Below are 22,591 nucleotides of genomic sequence, written 5' to 3' on the forward strand. Positions count from 1 at the left end.
GTGCTAAATAAATGTTAGGGTGTGCCACCCCAAAAGCAACTCGGTTACACCAACCCAAGGGGAGCCGCGCCCCAAATCCATCTACAAGACTAGCAATTAGTGTAAATTTTTAGGTCTTACCTTCATTGTGCCCTCAGTTTGCAGTCTGTGGCTACCAGGGACCAAACTGGTGAACTAATGTTCAGATCAGGTGGGCGGGGTGCTACTCTAAGTTGAAGGAGTCCCAACCTTCAGGTGTACAGGTGTACACAATGTTAGCTTATGGGGGGGGGGGATCTTAGAATGCACACCCGATTTACATGAGGTGCTATCATGCTGGGACTTGTAGTTCTGCAAAGAAAGACATGTGGTGCAGATGCACACTCCATATTATTAAATCAATAATAGAGGCTCTTGGTATATTAATTGGCCAAGAAATATTTGCCCACCAACCAGCTTCACGGTGGCCTCATTTCTGGTGGGTCCCTAATACTAAGAATCTGGGGCGCGGAACCCCAAAAAGGCCAGCATAAGCCAGTCACCCCAGGGCAGCACACAAGTGAAAAACTAAGCTATAAATGTGTGTTAATATGAAAGAAGCAGGAGCTAGAGGTTAAAAAGTGTAGTGCTAGGAAGTATAATATTAGTGAAAATAAATAGTGCTAAATAAATGTTAGGGTGTGCCACCCCGAAAGCAACTCGGTTACACCAACCCAAGGGGAGCCGCGCCCCAAATCCATCTACAAGACTAGCAATTAGTGTAAATTTTTAGGTCTTACCTTCATTGTGCCCTCAGTTTGCAGTCTGTGGCTACCAGGGACCAAACTGGTGAACTAATGTTCAGATCAGGTGGGCGGGGTGCTACTCTAAGTTGAAGGAGTCCCAACCTTCAGGTGTACAGGTGTACACAATGTTAGCTTATGGGGGGGGGGGGGGATCTTAGAATGCACACCCGATTTACATGAGGTGCTATCATGCTGGGACTTGTAGTTCTGCAAAGAAAGACATGTGGTGCAGATGCACACTCCATATTATTAAATCAATAATAGAGGCTCTTGGTATATTAATTGGCCAAGAAATATTTGCCCACCAACCAGCTTCACGGTGACCTCAATTCTGGTGGGTCCCTAATACTAAGAATCTGGGGCGCGGAACCCCAAAAAGGCCAGCATAAGCCAATCACCCCAGGGCAGCACACAAGTAAAAATCTAAGCTATAAATGTGTGTTAATAAGAAAGAAGCAGGAGCTAGAGGTTAAAAAGTGTAGTGCTAGGAAGTATAATATTAGTGAAAATAAATAGTGCTAAATAAATGTTAGGGTGTGCCACCCCGAAAGCAACTCGGTTACACCAACCCAAGGGGAGCCGCGCCCCAAATCCATCTACAAGACTAGCAATTAGTGTAAATTTTTAGGTCTTACCTTCATTGTGCCCTCAGTTTGCAGTCTGTGGCTACCAGGGACCAAACTGGTGAACTAATGTTCAGATCAGGTGGGCGGGGTGCTACTCTAAGTTGAAGGAGTCCCAATCTTCAGGTGTACACAATGTTAGCTTATGGGGGGGGGATCTTAGAATGCACACCCGATTTACATGAGGTGCTATCATGCTGGGACTTGTAGTTCTGCAAAGAAAGACATGTGGTGCAGATGCACACTCCATATTATTAAATCAATAATAGAGGCTCTTGGTATATTAATTGGCCAAGAAATATTTGCCCACCAACCAGCTTCACGGTGGCCTCATTTCTGGTGGGTCCCTAATACTAAGAATCTGGGGCGCGGAACCCCAAAAAGGCCAGCATAAGCCAGTCACCCCAGGGCAGCACACAAGTGAAAAACTAAGCTATAAATGTGTGTTAATATGAAAGAAGCAGGAGCTAGAGGTTAAAACGTGTAGTGCTAGGAAGTATAATATTAGTGAAAATAAATAGTGCTAAATAAATGTTAGGGTGTGCCACCCCGAAAGCAACTCGGTTACACCAACCCAAGGGGAGCCGCGCCCCAAATCCATCTACAAGACTAGCAATTTGTGTAAATTTTTAGGTCTTACCTTCATTGTGCCCTCAGTTTGCAGTCTGTGGCTACCAGGGACCAAACTGGTGAACTAATGTTCAGATCAGGTGGGCGGGGTGCTACTCTAAGTTGAAGGAGTCCCAACCTTCAGGTGTACAGGTGTACACAATGTTAGCTTATGGGGGGGGGGGGATCTTAGAATGCAGACCCGATTTACATGAGGTGCTATCATGCTGGGACTTGTAGTTCTGCAAAGAAAGACATGTGGTGCAGATGCACACTCCATATTATTAAATCAATAATAGAGGCTCTTGGTATATTAATTGGCCAAGAAATATTTGCCCACCAACCAGCTTCACGGTGGCCTCATTTCTGGTGGGTCCCTAATACTAAGAATCTGGGGCGCGGAACCCCAAAAAGGCCAGCATAAGCCAGTCACCCCAGGGCAGCACACAAGTGAAAAACTAAGCTATAAATGTGTGTTAATAAGAAAGAAGCAGGAGCTAGAGGTTAAAAAGTGTAGTGCTAGGAAGTATAATATTAGTGAAAATAAATAGTGCTAAATAAATGTTAGGGTGTGCCACCCCGAAAGCAACTCGGTTACACCAACCCAAGGGGAGCCGCGCCCCAAATCCATCTACAAGACTAGCAATTAGTGTAAATTTTTAGGTCTTACCTTCATTGTGCCCTCAGTTTGCAGTCTGTGGCTACCAGGGACCAAACTGGTGAACTAATGTTCAGATCAGGTGGGCGGGGTGCTACTCTAAGTTGAAGGAGTCCCAACCTTCAGGTGTACAGGTGTACACAATGTTAGCTTATGGGGGGGGGATCTTAGAATGCACACCCGATTTACATGAGGTGCTATCATGCTGGGACTTGTAGTTCTGCAAAGAAAGACATGTGGTGCAGATGCACACTCCATATTATTAAATCAATAATAGAGGCTCTTGGTATATTAATTGGCCAAGAAATATTTGCCCACCAACCAGCTTCACGGTGGCCTCATTTCTGGTGGGTCCCTAATACTAAGAATCTGGGGCGCGGAACCCCAAAAAGGCCAGCATAAGCCAATCACCCCAGGGCAGCACACAAGTGAAAAACTAAGCTATAAATGTGTGGTGTTAATAAGAAAGAAGCAGGATCTAGAGGTTAAAAAGTGTAGTGCTAGGAAGTATAATATTAGTGAAAATAAATAGTGCTAAATAAATGTTAGGGTGTGCCACCCCGAAAGCAACTCGGTTACACCAACCCAAGGGGAGCCGCGCCCCAAATCCATCTACAAGACTAGCAATTAGTGTAAATTTTTAGGTCTTACCTTCATTGTGCCCTCAGTTTGCAGTCTGTGGCTACCAGGGACCAAACTGGTGAACTAATGTTCAGATCAGGTGGGCGGGGTGCTACTCTAAGTTGAAGGAGTCCCAATCTTCAGGTGTACACAATGTTAGCTTATGGGGGGGGGGGGGGATCTTAGAATGCACACCCGATTTACATGAGGTGCTATCATGCTGGGACTTGTAGTTCTGCAAAGAAAGACATGTGGTGCAGATGCACACTCCATATTATTAAATCAATAATAGAGGCTCTTGGTATATTAATTGGCCAAGAAATATTTGCCCACTAACCAGATTCACGGTGGCCTCATTTCTGGTGGGTCCCTAATACTAAGAATCTGGGGCGCGGAACCCCAAAAAGGCCAGCATAAGCCAGTCACCCCAGGGCAGCACACAAGTGAAAAACTAAGCTATAAATGTGTGTTAATAAGAAAGAAGCAGGAGCTAGAGGTTAAAAAGTGTAGTGCTAGGAAGTATAATATTAGTGAAAATAAATAGTGCTAAATAAATGTTAGGGTGTGCCACCCCGAAAGCAACTCGGTTTCACCAACCCAAGGGGAGCCGCGCCCCAAATCCATCTACAAGACTAGCAATTAGTGTAATTTTTTAGGTCTTACCTTCATTGTGCCCTCAGTTTGCAGTCTGTGGCTACCAGGGACCAAACTGGTGAACTAATGTTCAGATCAGGTGGGAGGGGTGCTACTCTAAGTTGAAGGAGTCCCAACCTTCAGGTGTACAGGTGTACACAATGTTAGCTTATGGGGGGGGGGGATCTTAGAATGCACACCCGATTTACATGAGGTGCTATCATGCTGGGACTTGTAGTTCTGCAAAGAAAGACATGTGGTGCAGATGCACACTCCATATTATTAAATCAATAATAGAGGCTCTTGGTATATTAATTGGCCAAGAAATATTTGCCCACCAACCAGATTCACGGTGGCCTCATTTCTGGTGGGTCCCTAATACTAAGAATCTGGGGCGCGGAACCCCAAAAAGGCCAGCATAAGCCAGTCACCCCAGGGCAGCACACAAGTGAAAAACTAAGCTATAAATGTGTGTTAATAAGAAAGAAGCAGGAGCTAGAGGTTAAAAAGTGTAGTGCTAGGAAGTATAATATTAGTGAAAATAAATAGTGCTAAATAAATGTTAGGGTGTGCCACCCCGAAAGCAACTCGGTTACACCAACTCAAGGGGAGCCGCGCCCCAAATCCATCTACAAGACTAGCAATTAGTGTACATTTTTAGGTCTTACCTTCATTGTGCCCTCAGTTTGCAGTCTGTGGCTACCAGGGACCAAACTGGTAAACTAATGTTCAGATCATGTTGGCGGGGTGCTACTCTAAGTTGAAGGAGTCCCAACCTTCAGGTGTACAGGTGTACACAATGTTAGCTTATGGGGGGGATCTTAGAATGCACACCCGATTTACATGAGGTGCTATCATGCTGGGACTTGTAGTTCTGCAAAGAAAGACATGTGGTGCAGATGCACACTCCATATTATTAAATCAATAATAGAGGCTCTTAGTATATTAATTGGCCAAGAAATATTTGCCCACATACCAGCTTCACGGTGGCCTCATTTCTGGTGGGTCCCTAATACTAAGAATCTGGGGCGCGGAACCCCAAAAAGGCCAGCATAAGCCAGTCACCCAGGGCAGCACACAAGTGAAAAACTAAGCTATAAATGTGTGTTAATATGAATGAAGCAGGAGCTAGAGGTTAAAAAAGTGTAGTGCTAGGAAGTATAATATTAGTGAAAATAAATAGTGCTAAATAAATGTTAGGGTGTGCCACCCCGAAAGCAACTCGGTTACACCAACCCAAGGGGAGCCGCGCCCCAAATCCATCTACAAGACTAGCAATTAGTGTACATTTTTAGGTCTTACCTTCATTGTGCCCTCAGTTTGCAGTCTGTGGCTACCAGGGACCAAACTGGTGAACTAATGTTCAGATCAGGTGGGCGGGGTGCTACTCTAAGTTGAAGGAGTCCCAACCTTCAGGTGTACAGGTGTACACAATGTTAGCTTATGGGGGGGGGGGATCTTAGAATGCACACCCGATTTACATGAGGTGCTATCATGCTGGGACTTGTAGTTCTGCAAAGAAAGACATGTGGTGCAGATGCACACTCCATATTATTAAATCAATAATAGAGGCTCTTGGTATATTAATTGGCCAAGAAATATTTGCCCACCAACCAGCTTCACGGTGGCCTCATTTCTGGTGGGTCCCTAATACTAAGAATCTGGGGCGCGGAACCCCAAAAAGGCCAGCATAAGCCAGTCACCCCAGGGCAGCACACAAGTGAAAAACTAAGCTATAAATGTGTGTTAATAAGAAAGAAGCAGGAGCTAGAGGTTAAAAAGTGTAGTGCTAGGAAGTATAATATTAGTGAAAATAAATAGTGCTAAATAAATGTTAGGGTGTGCCACCCCGAAAGTGATTAGCCTGGAATGGAGGGGCTAGCTATGAGGGGTATCGTGCCCAGGACACTGTGGTGCTATCAGGAAGGATGGCATGAGGGGGAACAGTTTAGGCTGTCTGCCCCTCATGCAGCTAAGACACCTGGTGCGGCTATGGTGGCCTTTGTCTGGAGTTTGTACTCCTTTTGGTGTTGTTGCCTCAGTACGCAGGATGCAGGCAGGGGTGTCTTTCTTTTTGTCTCTGCATGGTAGGGCGGACCCGTCCTGGTCCTTTCTGGTGTCCAGTGCTTTGCGTGGATGGCTGCGCGCCTCGCCGGCACTCCCAGACTGCAGGCGACCAATTGATTTGACATTGCTCCCAGCCTTGCTGGGTGCCCTGAGGGACATTTGCTGGCCTGACTATGAGGTCCTGTTGTTCCGAATGGCGTATGCAATGGCTTATCATGGTGCCTTCAGGTTTGGGGAGCTGGTGGCGCCGTCAAAGCGAAAGCCCTCACCACTGACCGTAGATGACCTGGTGGTCCGTGTGGATTCGGTGCTATGTCACCTGCGCCGTTCCAAGACTAGCCAGGCTGGTAGGGGCGGTGGCTGTCTTTGGTCCCATGTGCGGTGGAAGGGGTGCGCCCCGTGGCGTTGGTTACGGCCTTCGCGCAGGTGCAACCAGACCTACCTGGTGCATGGCTGATGCATGATGATGGGTCACCGCTCACCAAGTATCAGTTTTGCCACGGATTGGGACGGGCGCTGGAGGCCACGGGTCTCGATCCAAAGGAATTTGGGTCGCATGCCTCTCGGATTGGGGCTGCTACCTCGGCGGCTGCGGAGGGCCGCTCCGATTCAGAGATTCAGTCTCTGGGTCAATGGCGCTCGGCAGCATTCCGTAGGTACATTTGGCCGACTTTATCACTGCTCACCATGGTCGACTGGACGCATAAGCGCTCGCCAACTTCCAGTGGGGGCCTTGAGGTGTGTTTTCGCATCCACCCGGGGGCACAATTTGGCTTCAATTACAATCTGACATGGCGTACCTGTTAGTTTACTCTGGGCGGTGTGTTTTGTGCCTCAAGAGCTGGTCGGCCACGGTTTTCTCTTCCCTCTCTCACTCTAACCTGGTTGGTGTGTGAGTGCTTGTTGCAATTGGGTCTCCTGCTAACTAACCTCTTGTGTGCATATTTTAATTCGACGGGACGTTAAGTCCGGTTGGATGTTGAGCCATTCCTATGTGTACTGGGCCTCGCAGGCGTATCTTGCCTCTGATGTAGGCATGTTCCCACAAGCTGGGGAGGTTAGGTGGCTAGGAGTACGGGGTATGAGGTGGTGTGCGCTGCAGGCTCAGCTGATGCGGGCCATGAAGCAGTTTGGGGTCCCGGAGGTCGTTATATTCCACTGAGGCGGGAATGACCTTGGGCGAGGATCCGCTCTGGAGCTGCGCTCCGTGATTACCTCCACATCATTGCCCAATTTTTGCCATCTTGTGTGTTAGTGTGGTCCTCCATGATCTCAAGGAGAGTTTGGAGGGACGCTAGATTGTGCCCCTGCCTGAAGCGTTCACATAAGAAGGTGAATGCTGCGGTTGAGAGATACCTGCTAGTTAACGGCGGGGGTTTCATTCGCCATGACGCCATCGACTTTCAGCGTCCAGAGCTGTACAGGAGCGATAGCGTTCAGTTGAGCACAGAGGGCGTGGCTCTGTTTTTAGGCGACATTTTTATCTTCAAGGTGCTGAGCGTTATTAGTGGTGGCGGTGGCTGCGGCCTAGGGCCTGGCTGTGGCGGTAAAGAACGGTCATTCTTTAAGAACTCTGTGTGTGTGTAGGTAGTGGGGTGCACTCTCGCTCGACATCGATTGTCATGGGCCATGCTTTTGTCCGGGGGGTGGCCGTCACCACCAGGCCGGGTGGCTGACCAGGGAGAGTGATCACCAGCGATCTATGTATGCATAGTGATCTTTAACCCCACCTTTCCTATAGTGACCGTTCTTTAGTGCCGCCACCATTTTATAGTCATAGTTTTAGTTGTCAAAATAAATTTGACATTCTTTTGAAACGCCAGCACTTTGTGTCCGTGTCTTATTTTAGGTTAAGTTATTTAAGTTTAGAGTTAAGGTTGTGTTTAGGTTTGTCAACAGACAAGGTGTAAACCGGGAGGATACCCGATGGTGAGTTTAAGAAACACAGAGGGCTGATTAAGCCTGAAGGGGCATAAACCACTGAGGGTTCTTCACAGGTTACACAGTGCTGTTGGTCACATGTATGTAAATGAGGATGGGCACAAGGCCTATCAGAGCAGGGGGAGGGTTCTAGACAGGGTAGGAAGGGATCACGAGTTATAGTGATAGACTCTCTGTCTGAAGAAGCCCCACCCACCCTGCCCTCTTTCTCTTCTTCTCCGGCGGCGGTAAAGAACGGTCATTCTTTAAGAACTCTGTGTGTGTGTAGGTAGTGGGGTGCACTCTCCCTCAACATCGATTGTCATGGGCCATGCTTTTGTCCGGGGGGTGGCCGTCACCACTAGGCCGGGTGGCTGACCAGGGAGAGTGATCACCAGCGATCTATGTATGCATAGTGATCTTTAACCCCACCTTTCCTATAGTGACCGTTCTTTAGTGCCGCCACCATTTTATAGTCATAGTTTTAGTTGTCAAAATAAATTTGACATTCTTTTGAAACGCCAGCACTTTGTGTCCGTGTCTTATTTTAGGTTAAGTTATTTAAGTTTAGAGTTAAGGTTTTGTTTAGGTTTGTCAACAGACAAGGTGTAAACCGGGAGGATACCCGATGGTGAGTTTATGAGTGATTTGGATTAGATCTTGGCACGCAATAGTTAATCAGTGGTTTAGAGTGACACTTCCTGCCACCTTGGTATTTAAGGAGGGTCTTTTGACCAGTGTGATGGATGCATTTTGGAGCTGTAACCCATCTATTCTGTGGTCTTGACAAAGAGCCCTGTGAGGCTCGAAACGTCGACATACCGATATGAGTCTATGGTAAACTTTTTATATTGCATCCTGAACGAAAGTATGGTGAGTGCTCTTGTATTGGACATTTTCTATATTTGGCTGTAACCCCCAAACAGGACTATAGCCTGGGAATTGCACCCCAACAGTTGCATGTGTGGATTGTGAGTGTCGGCTCCTCTATCTATCTATCTATCTATCTATCTCTATAGATAGATAGACAGATAATTTTAAATATTTATTCCATCTAGAAACCCCCCTTTACAAACCCTGCTTGCCCCTGGTTATAGGTATTCTGTGGGGGAGATTGGTTATAATTTTACTAGGGGGTGGATGTTATAGTTGTGCTACAGGGGAAGTGGGTGGTTATAGTTCCACTACAATGTATGTTGTAGTTATGCCACTGGGGGGTTGTGGTGTTTATACAGTAGTTACACTATGGGCAGTATTCAATGTGAATACTGTCGACGTGCAGCGAATCCTGTTTAGGATTCGCTGCACATTCGCCACTGCTCGCTTCGTTCTGGAGCCTCGCCGTCTCCGGTATTCAACGAGTCAGGGGCTCGCTGCCCCTGACCAGCGAATTTGAGCTCCTGTGGCGGACGCCACAGGGAGCCTGAGGACGGTGGCAGGCAGGGAGATGGAAGTCTCCCTGCCTGCCCCAGAACGTTTGTGGGGGGGAGGTGGGCTCCCCAGGTGCCAGGCAGCACAGGCTGCCCCCCGAGGGTTGGGAAGAGAGAAAAGTAGACTCTTTTTGTGGGGCACTCTTTGTTTCTGTTTCTATTAAAACTTAGCTTTTAATGTATTCAAATAAGATAAAGTAGACATGCATACACAGACAAACAGACAAACAAACAAATAATCCAAATCTATGTAGATAAGGATACACTTGGATTTTGCAGTGAGCTTTTAAAATATAGGCTATGCAAAAATTTAATTAAGAATCAATTTTATATCTGAACAGGAACTGTATAATTCTTCAGCGCAGCTAATTGCTGTTTTGTGCTGAAAATTGCAGTGAGCTTAAAAAAATTGCTGTGCAAATGACGAGATTCAGTTCTGTGTCAGTACAAAATATATGGTTGTTGTGATGAGTCTAGCAAAGCTAATTGCTGTTTGTGCTAGAGATCGTCTGAAGGTTTTGTTAAATCTTTTGACGGGGAAAATTTCCCTCCTTAGACTGCATATTTGATCGTGACTGCTACTGAGCGTTTATAATGATGTGTCAGATTTTTGGAACATTTATTCTGAGAGTATACTCTATCAGGTAGTGCCTGCTAAGAGTTTCTTATGTCAGAAATGTCCCAAACCACATCAGTATAAGCTCCTGGTCTCAAAAGGTCACTTTCCACATATATGATTATAGTAACAGTGAGGGATTACTTGTATACCGTGACATTATTACATTCTTGGTTGTGAGACATTGATACAAAATGATTTACTGTACACATAGATTTTTGTATATCACACAAAAAAAAAAAAATTGCTCCGTTTCTGTTTATCAAAGGTCCAATGACCAAAATCTTGCTATGCAGCAGACCACTGGATAATTAGTTCCTGTATCGCAGAGCACCTGGCTCACACCATTGCATAAAGGAAAAAAGTCTGGTCAATTGTTATGCCACAAGAGAAGTATAGATCAGCATATTAATAACCAGCAAGAAAGTTTACATTGGTTATATAGACTCACGTGATAGATTATTGCAATAAGTTGTATCAGAAAGGTCACAGTATTAATAGATTGTTGCAATAAATTGTATCAGAAAGGTCTCGGTATTTATAGATTGTTGCAAGTAGTTGTAGCCACACAATTAGTAGGTAATCCTGGTCTCATAAAAAATGACCTTCTAGCGAGTCAGATTGGACCTACTGTTATCTCTGAGTCTTGCATACGTGCATCGGGCTCAGGATAAGAGAGTCCGTCTCTGTGCTATAGGGTCAGGAGAGATAGAGTAATGGCACTTCTGCTGTTGGGGAAGCTGCGGGAGAACTGCCCTGTTATGTTGACATTGCAAAGCAATAAGCCACGCAGTATCGCCTTATTTTATTTCGGACTCAGGGGAGCACCACCAACATATAGACTATTTACCCCACACAGGGACTTCACGGTTTACAAAAAGTTGGTATCAGGCAACCCAGGCCAAATCCCACCTAAAGGAGTGAAGGGGGTCTCTCTTGACCCAACTCACACCGGGTGGGTAAAACCTTGTGCGACTCCCAAAAACCTCTGCCCCCCGAGGGTGCCAGCAGGAGACCGGGTATATTCACTACACCCGATCATGCATATGTAATGATCGGGTGAAGTGAATATATGAATATCTAATGAGCGGCTCGGCTCCGGCCCCCTGCTGGCTGGTCTGTGTAAAAGAATTTTTTTTTTTTATTAAATATATATTCATGTGCTTACAGCACATGAATAAAAATAGCATGCCCCTCCTCAGAATAAAATTCCTGATTTTTTTACACCAAATGTAAAAAACAAAACACTTTATTTTAAAAGTTCACATTCCACTTCACCATAAAAAGATAGCGATTGCTACTCAGTGAATCATGACGAAAAAAACCTTGAAATGTATTCGCCATCTGGTCATTGAATTGGGTGATTCACCGTTTTAGTCAGAAATTCACCTTACAGCACAAAATCGCCATAAAAACCTGGCGAATCAGCCTCATTGAATACCGTAATAAGGGGGATGGCTATAGTTAACCTATGGTGAAAATGGTTATAATTATTCAGGGTGGGCGATTGGTTATAGTTATAATGTAGGGGTATAGTTATAGTTATGTCACAGGTAGAGGAATTTGTTATAGTTATAATATGGTGGTGATGGTTATAGTTATGCAGCAAGCGGGGATGGTTATAATTATGCTGAGATGGGGGTAATGGCTATAGTTATGCTATGAGGGTGATTAATTATAGTTATTATGCTGTAGGGGTAAGGTTTATACTGTAGTCTGGTTTATATGCGTTGGAGGAGAAGGGTTATAGTTATGCCGTAGGGGGATGGTTGTAGTGGAATCGGTACATCTGTCAGACCAGATTTAGGTCGACTGTCCCCAAGGTCGACAGTCATTAGGTCGACATGAGTTTTTCACTTTTTTTTCATTCCAATGGACACAGTTGGAGTTGAACCGCAGCCCCTCGCATCGCTTGCTTCGCTCGCAATGCTTCGGGCACGGTGCCTCGCAACGCTCGGCACACTTTTTTTTATTCTCCCACCACATTTTTTTTTTATTCTCCCACCACATCCTAGTGGATGGTAGGGCATGAAATACCGCATGTCGGCTCAAAAACAAGTGAAAAACTCATGTCGACCTAATGACTGTCGACCTAAACCCATGTCGACCGTGGCCCATGTCGACCTTTAACCCTGTCAACCTTGGGGCCAGTCAACCTAATGACTGTCGATCTAAGTCTGGTCTGACAGATGACCGTTTCCCGTTATAGTTATACTGTGGGGGGGATTGGTTATAGTTTCGCTACAGGGTGGATTTATATAATTGTGCTATGGGGTATGGATATAGTTATGCCATGGGGGGATGGTTATAGTTACGCTACAGGGGACAATGGCAGGGATGGGCAGTCATGGGAGGCATCCTCACCTGTCATAAATGATTTAAAAAATATACATAGATGATATTTATATACACATATACTGTGTCATTCATATCTTACTGGATTTTTTTTCTCTTTTATGGGGTGAGACACTGTGTAGCAGCACTGAGAGGCAGTGGGAGCTGTGCCTCCCCATGATAATTGAAAACTGTTAGCAGAGGTGGCGGGGCTAATCATGGGCACAAAAGAGGCTGCAAAGCCCATTGAAAATCAATGTGGAAACGGCACCTACACATCAGTGTCCAGGTCATGCCTTCAGCCCACATCAAAGCACGTGTCCTATCACTGAGATGGATGCAGTGGATGTCACACACTGGGGGTATAGAGGGATGTGATAGGTCGCACAAGACAAGGGTATGTTGGGTGGACCCCCCTGGATTTTTTATTGCACTGAATTACTTATAGCAATAGTGGGGGTGTGCTACCTCGGACATGAGAATTAGCAAGAACAAGAAAAAAGAGGGAGAGATGTCCTATGTCGGTGCACCAAAGCAGAGTAAAACATAACTTTTATTATTTTGTTTTAAGAACTGCGAGATAAAATAAATACATACATATAATAGACAAGGGTGGGGTGACACATTGTTAAAAACTAAGGTGGCGGGCAGATGTTTGTCATTTACTGTAGTATATGTGCTGATTTTGTTGAAAACAATGTGCTCTTGATCTGTTATCACTGTACAGACCAAGTATGAGCAGTATAAACAGGCAATATGCCTTTGATAGTGGATATTCTGATTGCCACAAATACACTCGTGTCAGTTGGAGTGTGGCACGTTATTCTAAATTAATAGGTGACAGTCAGAAGTGAGTCGGCATACACCTTGCAATCTCACAGTGTATGGGTGAAAATCACTCCAACTCCCTAGGGAGAGTCACTATCTGAGTCACTATTTCTAATGATATAGATCCAGTATGGAGGCACTGAACTTAATAATAACTATAACTCCTATCGGCTACAATCTGCCTGGTATAGGAGTCAGTAAGATGGAGTATAGTGCCTGCTGGATATTTATTCACTGTGCTAGTCCAATGGAGTCGCCTCCAAGTGGACCGTAGCTGACTGCAGTGAACGCCCTTAGAAGGGCTATTGCGGCTTGGCACGATTCAACAGATAATCAAAATGCATAAGTAAGAAAAATAATAAACAGTTACAAACATCTGCCCGCGCACCGCTAGCCGGCATGCGCTTCGCAGATTTTAGCTTCCTCAGGGCCAGATGTCACACACTGGTAGACTGCATACAGCCAACATTACAAATATTTGCAGTATAATTATAATATGACAAACTCGTATACTTAAAGCAAATAATATTATTACATATTTATAAAAAACATTGTAGTCCCAACTGCTCGTTTAAACCTCTTGGAGCAATTGTGTCTAGCGAGAATAGCCACCTAGACTCAATTTTAAGGAGTGATTTATCCCTATTTCCACCCCTCTGTGGATCTGGCACATGGTCAATAATTTTCGAACGCATTGTTAGGACTCGGGGACCCGTGGGTGCATAAACTGGTGCAGGTCCGGTGACCGCACAGGATCCCCGGCATCCTGTACCTGCTGCGGGGGGTCCCTCGTGATAGGTGGGCAGTCCCGGTGGCGACTCTTGGGACTTCTGTACGCCGGACCCGATGGTATGCGATGGGACCCGACAGGCGCCGTGCTAAGAAACAAGTACTGGTAAAACCCCTTAAAACAGCACCACTCTCCACGTCAGCCCGAAGCGTGGCAAGCATCCTCCAACCTTTTCATACCCCCACTATCCACGTCGGCGTGGATTTGATGTTATATAGTGTGGTGAGTGCAGCGAGCCACGGAACCCGAAGCGTGGCGACCCTGGAAGCCCCGCGAGGGTATGCGGATTACTTTACATGTATTCTGCATTACCTTGCCACGCTTCGGGCTCGGTGGCTCGCTGCGCTCGCCACACTATATAGAATCAACTCTACGCCGACATGGATAGTGGGGGTATGAAAAGGTCGGCGGATGCATTCAGCCGCCCCTCGTGGGGCTCGCCAAACTTCGGGGTGACGTGGGGAGTGGTGCTGTTTTAGGTGTTTTACCATATGAACTACTGAGATCTCATCTCATCTCACGCCACAAAAAAGGGCCATGCGATTTCACTCAGGGTGCAGTGAATAAATTAACTACTAAGCATACGTAGAAAATTTGGGCGCCCTGCTAGAAAACAAGTACCATAATACTGGTAGCCAGCGGCAACAGCAAAGTGGAATTATATACTGCAATAAATACTGGTAGCCAGTGGCAACAGCTGACTGGTATTATATACTGCGAAGAACATCGGCTTTGGCAGACGACATTGATGGCATTTCATCGTCTATGTTGTCATGACAAGTGGCAGCTTCAGAACTACGAGAAAACTGCTCTTTTTCACAATTTTTTTTTTTTATCCTCCATATTTTGGATCTCCATTATTTTTGTTAAGTTATGCCACAGGACAGCACCACTAGTAGGTAGGCCCCAGCCAACTGGAATCATATACTGCGATAGGTACTGGTAGCCAGCGGCAAAAGCAGACTGGAATTATATACTGCAATAAATAATACTGGTAGCCAGTGGCAACAACAAAGTGGAATTGTATACTGCGATAAATACTGTTAGCCAGTGGCAACAGCCGACTGGAATTATATACTGTGATGAATACTCATATCCAGCGGCAACAGCCGACTGGAATTATATACTGCGATAAATAATACTGGTAGCCAGTGGCAACAGCAAAGTGGAATTATATACTGCGATAAATATTGGTAGGCAGTGGCAACAGCAAACTGGAATTATATACTGTGATAGGTACTGGTCGCCAGGGGCAACAGCACACTGGTGTTATATACTGCAAAAGGTACTGGTAGCCACTAGCCAGTGGCAACAGCAGAGAGCCGACTTTAATTACTTAAGTGTAGGTGGTAGTGGCTGCAGCCACTAGGCAGTGCAGGGCAGGCAGTAGCACTACCAGTGGACTATCACACTGTGACTTACTATACAGGAGCACTGCAGACTCAGCAGAGGCAGGCCCCAGCACAGAGGAGAGACAGTACACAGCACCAGTCACCCTTGCAATGGTGATGTTACTGTCTTGAATACTGAGCAGAGAGGAGAGACACAGTACACTTCAGCACGGGCTCCAGCAGAGACCACATACAGCAGCACACCCTTCCCCCCCCTGTTCTGAGACTGGAGTGAAGATGGCAGCGCGAGGTTGCGGGAATTTAAGGGTTCCGGATCCGAGTCAGGCGGGAAGCTCCGGGCGCTGCTCGGATACGGGCTCGGATTGATGACGTACATCTCTAGTTATATTTGCTATTTACATTGCAAAAGGTCATAAACACTGCACTGTTTAACATTATAATTTTTTTTTCTTTATAATGTCTGTATTATATTATATAATATTCTGTAATATGTTCCTATTGTATATTATATACCCAATTATATATTTTTTTTGTCCCAGGTCAATGGGGATTACCCACAATTACAGTAGCTGGTGTTTTAGGGATGTTCAGTGCTACTTTGGCTGGAATTATTGAATCCATGGGTGATTATTATGCTTGTGCTAGATTATCAGGAGCACCCCCTCCACCAATTCATGCTATTAACAGGTATAGTATATATTTCTGTGTATATTAATTATCATAATACTTCTGTGAATAAACATCAAATGTATAGATAATTAGTTTGTTTTGGTGTGCTGAAACAAAATCATTTTCAAGAACTTTCCAAGAATGTCCTGGAGGCATAAAATTCTTTGGAAGTCTCACATAGGGCCTTATTCTGGTCGATGCGTAATTTTCCGAATTCTTTCGGATGGCGTTTTTTAGCCGTCTGCACATGCGTGGGCAACGCTATGCGCATGTGCCACGCAAGGTCTCCGTACTTGTTCTTACTAATACCGTACAGAAATGTGCACCGCATTCACTCAGGAGATATGGGCGTATTATGGGCGTCATTCGGAAGTACACAGGGGCGTAGTTTCAAAGTGGGCTAAACTGGGCGTTAACATGGGCATACACGAGGGAGTGCACTAATTCTGGTACGCGTACATTCGGACTGAACACTGACTGCAAACGAACCAAAAGGCAAGAAATATGCGGTGTCCATAAGCAAGTATTTATTTGCAGACACCACTCGGTCATGCGCTAGGCATTCGGATCCCCCAATTAGTACTCCCGCACCTGAACCAATGTCACCTGAACACAATACAATCCACTCCTCTACTCATTACTCATTAATTACACTCTTTTCATTGCTTCAATTGGAAACCTTGCAGCTTAAATGGTCCATTACAAAACACACAAAGCTATGCTGAAAGCACGGCTGCATTTGTTAAACACATTTACACTGCAAGCAATGGACAGAACTTGCTACCACTAATATAAATATACATGTCACTTGTACATTTACCAATAACGCCACACATTTGGGGATAAAAATATAAATTTATTAGATTAAGGTCAAACATCAAATTGAAAAAGCATGTTTTTTGCCACATGCCACAAATTAAAGGTACCATACCAGGTACACATCAGGTGGCTTAACAAGAAAAAGTATAGCACCAACACTTCAACTACAGCAGTAATGGTAGCCAAAAGAGGCCAACAGAGGAACCAAACACAGCATTCGAACCGAGGGCAAATGTGTTTACCCTGTGTAGGGGATTGGTTTGCACACAGGAGGCTGACACACACACAGCAAAATGAAAGATTTGTTAAGACATAAGGGTGGAGATTAATGTGGACACAAGTTCATGTGCGGGGCTTTTTGGCCTTGGAAGGGCCCTTGCCACAGCAGCAGCTCCTCGCCCATGGCCAAGGCCACGTTGGGATGGTGGGGCAGATGATGGTGAAGGGGTGGATGCTCTTCCCCTTCTGCCAGCAGGGAGTGCTGGTTGTGGGAAAGCACCAGAGACGGCTGCCAATAGGGCCCTATTGGTGTTAACTAGGTCTTGGAGGAGGTCATTCATCCGGCAGTATTGATCTGCCAGCACCTGCAGGCTGGCAGCTACGGACTGCTGGGTGCTGACAAGACCCATCATGACCTCCTCCGTCCTACGCAGCCGCTCTGATGATAGCTCTCCCTGCTGGTGAATCTGGCCAAGCATCTCCACCCACCTGTCCACATCCTGTGTGGCCGGTGGCTGCTGCTGCTGCACATGTCTGGCAGTGGTGGCAGGTGGCACAGACTCCTCCACCTCCTGAAGACTTGCTTGTCCAAACGGCGGGGATGCTGGTGAAAGAGAAAATGACAATTACAACACATTCCTTGAAAATTAGTACAAACTACTTATGCCATGCCAAACAATTACCTTCTACATAAGCAGCAAAGACTTCCACTGGGGCCTCACTATCCATGTTGCTCACCCCCCGGATCTCCTCAATGGCTATGCAGCCAGCAGCCATCTCCTCCAGGGGGGTGAGCTTGAGTTTTCCAGGCATGGGGCCAGCCCCAGAGGTTTGGCTGTGGTCCCGCCGTTTGGTCAGCTTCTTCTTCAGGTTGGTTTTGAAGTCGTGCCACCTGCAAGCAAAGTTCACATATTAATACATGTCACCCCTGACGTTTGATGTAGCATGCATTGTAATCTGCTACAGATTTCAACGTTTGCTTCATTCTACATAACTTACATTATGTTAAACTATAAACACAACACTTAGAACAAACATTCACACTCAGCCTCCAATAAATATAGAATCATGTCTGTTGCTCCTAGCAACATGACCGACCATTCACCAACTCCATCTAGCATATAATACAAACATTACTGGTCTACTTCTGCACAAATGTAACACACTTTAACTTGCCTCTTCTTCACATGGTCCCTCTCACGAACTTCTGGAGCTACCACATTAATCTCTGCGGTTATGTCATCCCAAATCTTCCATTTCCTGGTGTGTGTCAGCTTCTCCTGTGGACACTCAATCAAATCCCTTGCACGGGGTACCAGAATGGCAAGCTCCAGCGGTTCGAATGCCATGTTCCTGGTGTCTGGATCCTCTGTTGGGCTCTTTTGACCACGGCCACGGCCACCTGTCGCTGTACCTAAAGTGCTGGCCATGCTACTATCTTGGGAAGCCACCTGCTGTGTTCCCAATGATTCTGCTGAGGCAGAAGATGGGCCAGCTGCTGATTGGCCATCTGTGCTTTGGCCTGATGTGGATGGGCCAGCTGCCTGCTCTCCTCCAAATGCCTGTTGTGAGTGGAGGGGCACATAGGAGGTGCTGGAGTCCAGGCGAGCCATGATGTGTTGGAACTCTTGCTTTCCCTCAGAATGAGAGCCAGCCATGTTTGCAACACCATTTTGTGGTTCTAGCACACCTTTATATACTATTTCTGTCAGTGGCATACTTCAGCCCCACCTTGTGTTTTTTTGCGGCAGCGTTCCGTACGGCAGCATTTTGTACGGCAGCGTACGCCGTGCTGTTTGTGCGGGGCATAGGCCACACCCATAGTAGAGGCAATTCGATTTCACAAAACCTGGCGTACCTTCAAAGTCTAATTTAGGTGAAATGTTGTAATATTTCCTATAATGACCACCTCCTACGTTATAAAAACATAAATGCTATCTGTGAATGTTCCTTAGTACTGTGCTATTGTTGTGAATGTACAACAAATGTAAGTAACCCAATCCATTTTGAAATCCACCCCACAAGTCATGCAAAAGTCATCACTGATGTCATGCACAACACATGTGATAGGCCTATAAATAGTGGTTTGATGCTAGATTCATTTGTCTCCAGATCTGTATTGTGGCCAGGTCTAAGGTAAGATCTCCCATGGTCATTGTAGAGATGATATACATTAACAATGTAAGGGTAATAATGTATGCAACATTTGATAACATATCAAACACTTTTTGATCTGCAAACGCTTGTTAGCATTACTGAATCATGTTACCTGGGCACCATTTAACACACAGGTGTTAAACCTGTGGGCCACCATATATTGGTGAACTACATGTCCCATCAATAGATGAAATGTGTTCCATGCTGTTACAGATCACAATGGAGGGTATTCATGTTACAACATTCCCTTTCACACCATCAGAAGGCGCACACTTTGATGTCCCATGCATTTCCACCTAACATATTTGTTTCCATTTTTCCTTCATGTGTCTGACTACATGATTTCATGATCAATTGTTATTATATATAATATTTAATTAGTGTTTAGGTGTTAAATGTAAGATACATATTTGTGTTAAAATAGTTGTGTGGTGAGGTTATATTATTTTTACAGCATTGTAGATCATTATGGATATTCGGGACTTGACTGGGTGGCCGTCTATTGTACGTATGGATTCATATGTTTATACTCAATTTTTTGGAGGAGCATTCTTTGCATAGGTGTTCCATTTCATTTGATCATTTCATAGTAGGTTGCTGAAGCAATAATGGATTTTGTGGCTAATGGGCTAAGGGCAATTGCGGCTCAACCCACTCGTCGCCAAAGGAGGCCAGGACGTGCAAGAATCTTTCGCACACGGATGACACTCTTTGGGATGCCCGATGATGAGGTACTTACTAGGTTCCGGTTACCCCCACATGTCATTCTAGATATACTCTCTTTAATTGAGAGTGATCTAGAACCTTGTCATGGGCTCACGACGGCAATTCCGCCTCACACTCAGCTGCTGGCGGTCTTGCATTTCTGCGCTTCAGGATCATTCCAACAAGTAGTGGCAGTACTTGCTGGAATATCCCAGCCTGCTTTCAGCAGAATCCTGAGGCGTGTGACGTCAGCCATGTTTAGGCGCAAGGGGCACTTCATGGCCATGTCTTTTGCCTAACAGACCCTTCACAGAAGCCAGCAGGCATTCCATCAAATTGCTGACTTCCCTAATGTGATAGGGGCTGTGGATGGCACCCATGTACCATTTGTGCCTCCATCACGAAGTGAGAAGATCTATAGGAACCGAAAATTGTTCCACTCACTCAACGTGATGGTGGTATGTGGCCCATCCATGGAAATTCTCGCCTTCAACTCGAAGTTTCCCGGAAGTGCCCATGACTCTCATGTTATCCGACAAACCGGGATTTGGCAGAGACTCCAAGAGCTTGAAGGCCGTGATGCGTGGGTTCTGGGTGACTCCGGTTACCCATGTACGCCCTGGCTGCTTACGCCGTACAGCTCCTCAGCACCAGGCCCACAGGAAGCATTCAATAGGGCGCATGTTGCCACCAGGCAAGTGGTGGAGCGCTCAATTGGCCTGTTAAAGGGTCAATTTAGAGTGCTCCACCGGACTGATGGTGACTTAGAATATGCGCCTGAAATGGTGTCGAGGATTGTGGGCTTGTGTAAATTCTTTCACAACATAGCTGTGCGGCGTGAGATACCCTTTGATGAGTGGGATGTTCCATCTGAGCCGCAAGATGCTCCCCTGCGCCCATCCCGCTCCCCGGAAAGCCGTCGGGGATTCCAGCTGCGGGACTCTGTTGTCCAAAGATTCTTCAGGTACATTTTTGAATGTTGCACAGACCAAGCAAATTTGTGAAAAATTACATCCATCAAGGTGGAAAGTTATGTTAATGTGGTGTCCAAGAAATTAAGAATTAGGCACCATGGCCTCTTAATGCCAATATCAATTGCACTACCTATTATGTTGTAGGTGTATTGGTTTGAGACCAATATTGCAGGTCACACTTATACCTTGTCCATAGATTTTTAAATGTTTTTTTTTTGTTTCCGATATTGTAGCTGATGTTATCACCCATGTCTGGTGAGTACATTGATCTTCATACTTATTTCACCATGTATGTTTGGTATGTGTTGGTGATTATTTTTATTGTAGATTTATTATTTATTATCATATATATATATATATATATATATATATATATATATATATATAATTTTAAATGTTATTTTTTCACAAATATTTGAAGTAGGAGTCAGCCAGGCAGGCAGGCAGGCAGGCAGCCAGCTTAGGTGTATAATGTGTCCAATATAATGGTGGAGTCAGGAGAAGTGCATGTATGGGTATGTGTTTTTTCTTATAAATGTACGCATACACATAAATGCATACAGTAAGTAATGTGGAGTACAGCTATGCGATGCCAAGCTATAGCACGCGTTGCTTGGTGGTGCGTTGCTTTAGCCGATTCGTGTACCGCATACACACTGTGCATGTTCAAATGGATAATAAAGTTTATACCAATCACAGGACATGAATATTTGCCATGTGCCAGTGCTAAAATGGCGTCATATGGTCGAGCAGCACCATTCTCTGCCGCGGAGCTAAGAAGCCTTGTGGCAGTAATGGAGCGAAGGCTGGGCAGAGCGGGCCCGTTTATAACTAACCGCCAGAAGCGTAATGCCTAAGCGGCTGCACGCCGTCGAATTTTCGCCCGCACCCACGTGCGGAGGTCCATCGCCCAGCTGGAGAGGCGATGGTCTGACCTCAGGAGGCGCCAGCCCGATTTTCTCCAGCAAATCAGAGAAAGTCTTGCTAGATGTGAGTGTTTACACAATGATTAAAAATTTGTACATGATTGCTTACAATCACTTTTTAAATCCAATAGGGTAAACTGGCTGATCATGACTGTAAAATGCCATACACTTATATGTGTGCAACATCCTCATTGACATGCAGTCATGTCAATATAATATGTAAATCTATAGGATTATTGTTTGTGATGCATACAATGGGCCAGATGTATTAAGCTTAAACAAAAGATAACTGAAAGGGTGAAAAGGAGAGATAAACTTCCATCAAAACACATCATAACTGCCATGTTACAGGCTGTGTTTGAAAAAAGAAATTAAGGAGCGAATTGCCTGGACATTTATCTCTACTTATCACCCTTGCATTTATCTCTTGTTAAGGCTTAATATATCTTTCCCAATTACCCAAAAGTGGCACTAATGTTTCTTTTCTCCAACACAGTACGGGATCGAGCAAGACAGGCCCGGGAGGAGGCAGAGGCGGGGCAGGCCCGGGAGGAGGTGACGGAGGAGATGGTGGAGGAGGTGGTGCCGGAGTAAGTTGAGGTGGAGGAGGTGCCAGAGGAAGTGGAGGAGGTGGCGGAGGAAGTGTAGGAGGAGGTGGTGGCGGTGGAGGAGGCCAGGGATGAAGAGGAGGAGGTGGAGCCGGAGGAGGAGGAGGCCTGTGAGGTGGTGCAGGCGGCAGAAAGTGGAATGTATACATAATGCATCATTATTCATTTTTTCGACTGCTATTTGCTATGTAGCACTGGTGATTCAATTGTGTTTTACAATTGTATAAAGTCATAAAACAAACTGGGTGCCAACAGACACACTTAGGGGT

At 45.5% G+C, this 22,591-nt stretch overlaps 1 protein-coding gene across 3 annotated transcripts in view; it reads left to right on the forward strand.

Moving 5' to 3' along the window:
• Positions 1–22,591, forward strand: part of SLC23A1 (solute carrier family 23 member 1) — a 514,139-nt gene that overhangs the window by 237,837 nt on the left and 253,711 nt on the right. For all 3 annotated transcript variants that reach the window (XM_083181818.1, XM_083181819.1, XM_083181820.1), the window contains exon 8: positions 15,785–15,932. In XM_083181818.1, the coding sequence (XP_083037944.1) occupies positions 15,785–15,932 (148 nt within the window). The remainder of the gene's footprint in view (positions 1–15,784; positions 15,933–22,591) is intronic.

Source organism: Crinia signifera, chromosome 4 (genome assembly GCF_055691185.1).
Source record: "Crinia signifera chromosome 4, ASM5569118v1, whole genome shotgun sequence".
Classification (NCBI taxonomy): Eukaryota; Metazoa; Chordata; class Amphibia; order Anura; family Myobatrachidae; genus Crinia; species Crinia signifera.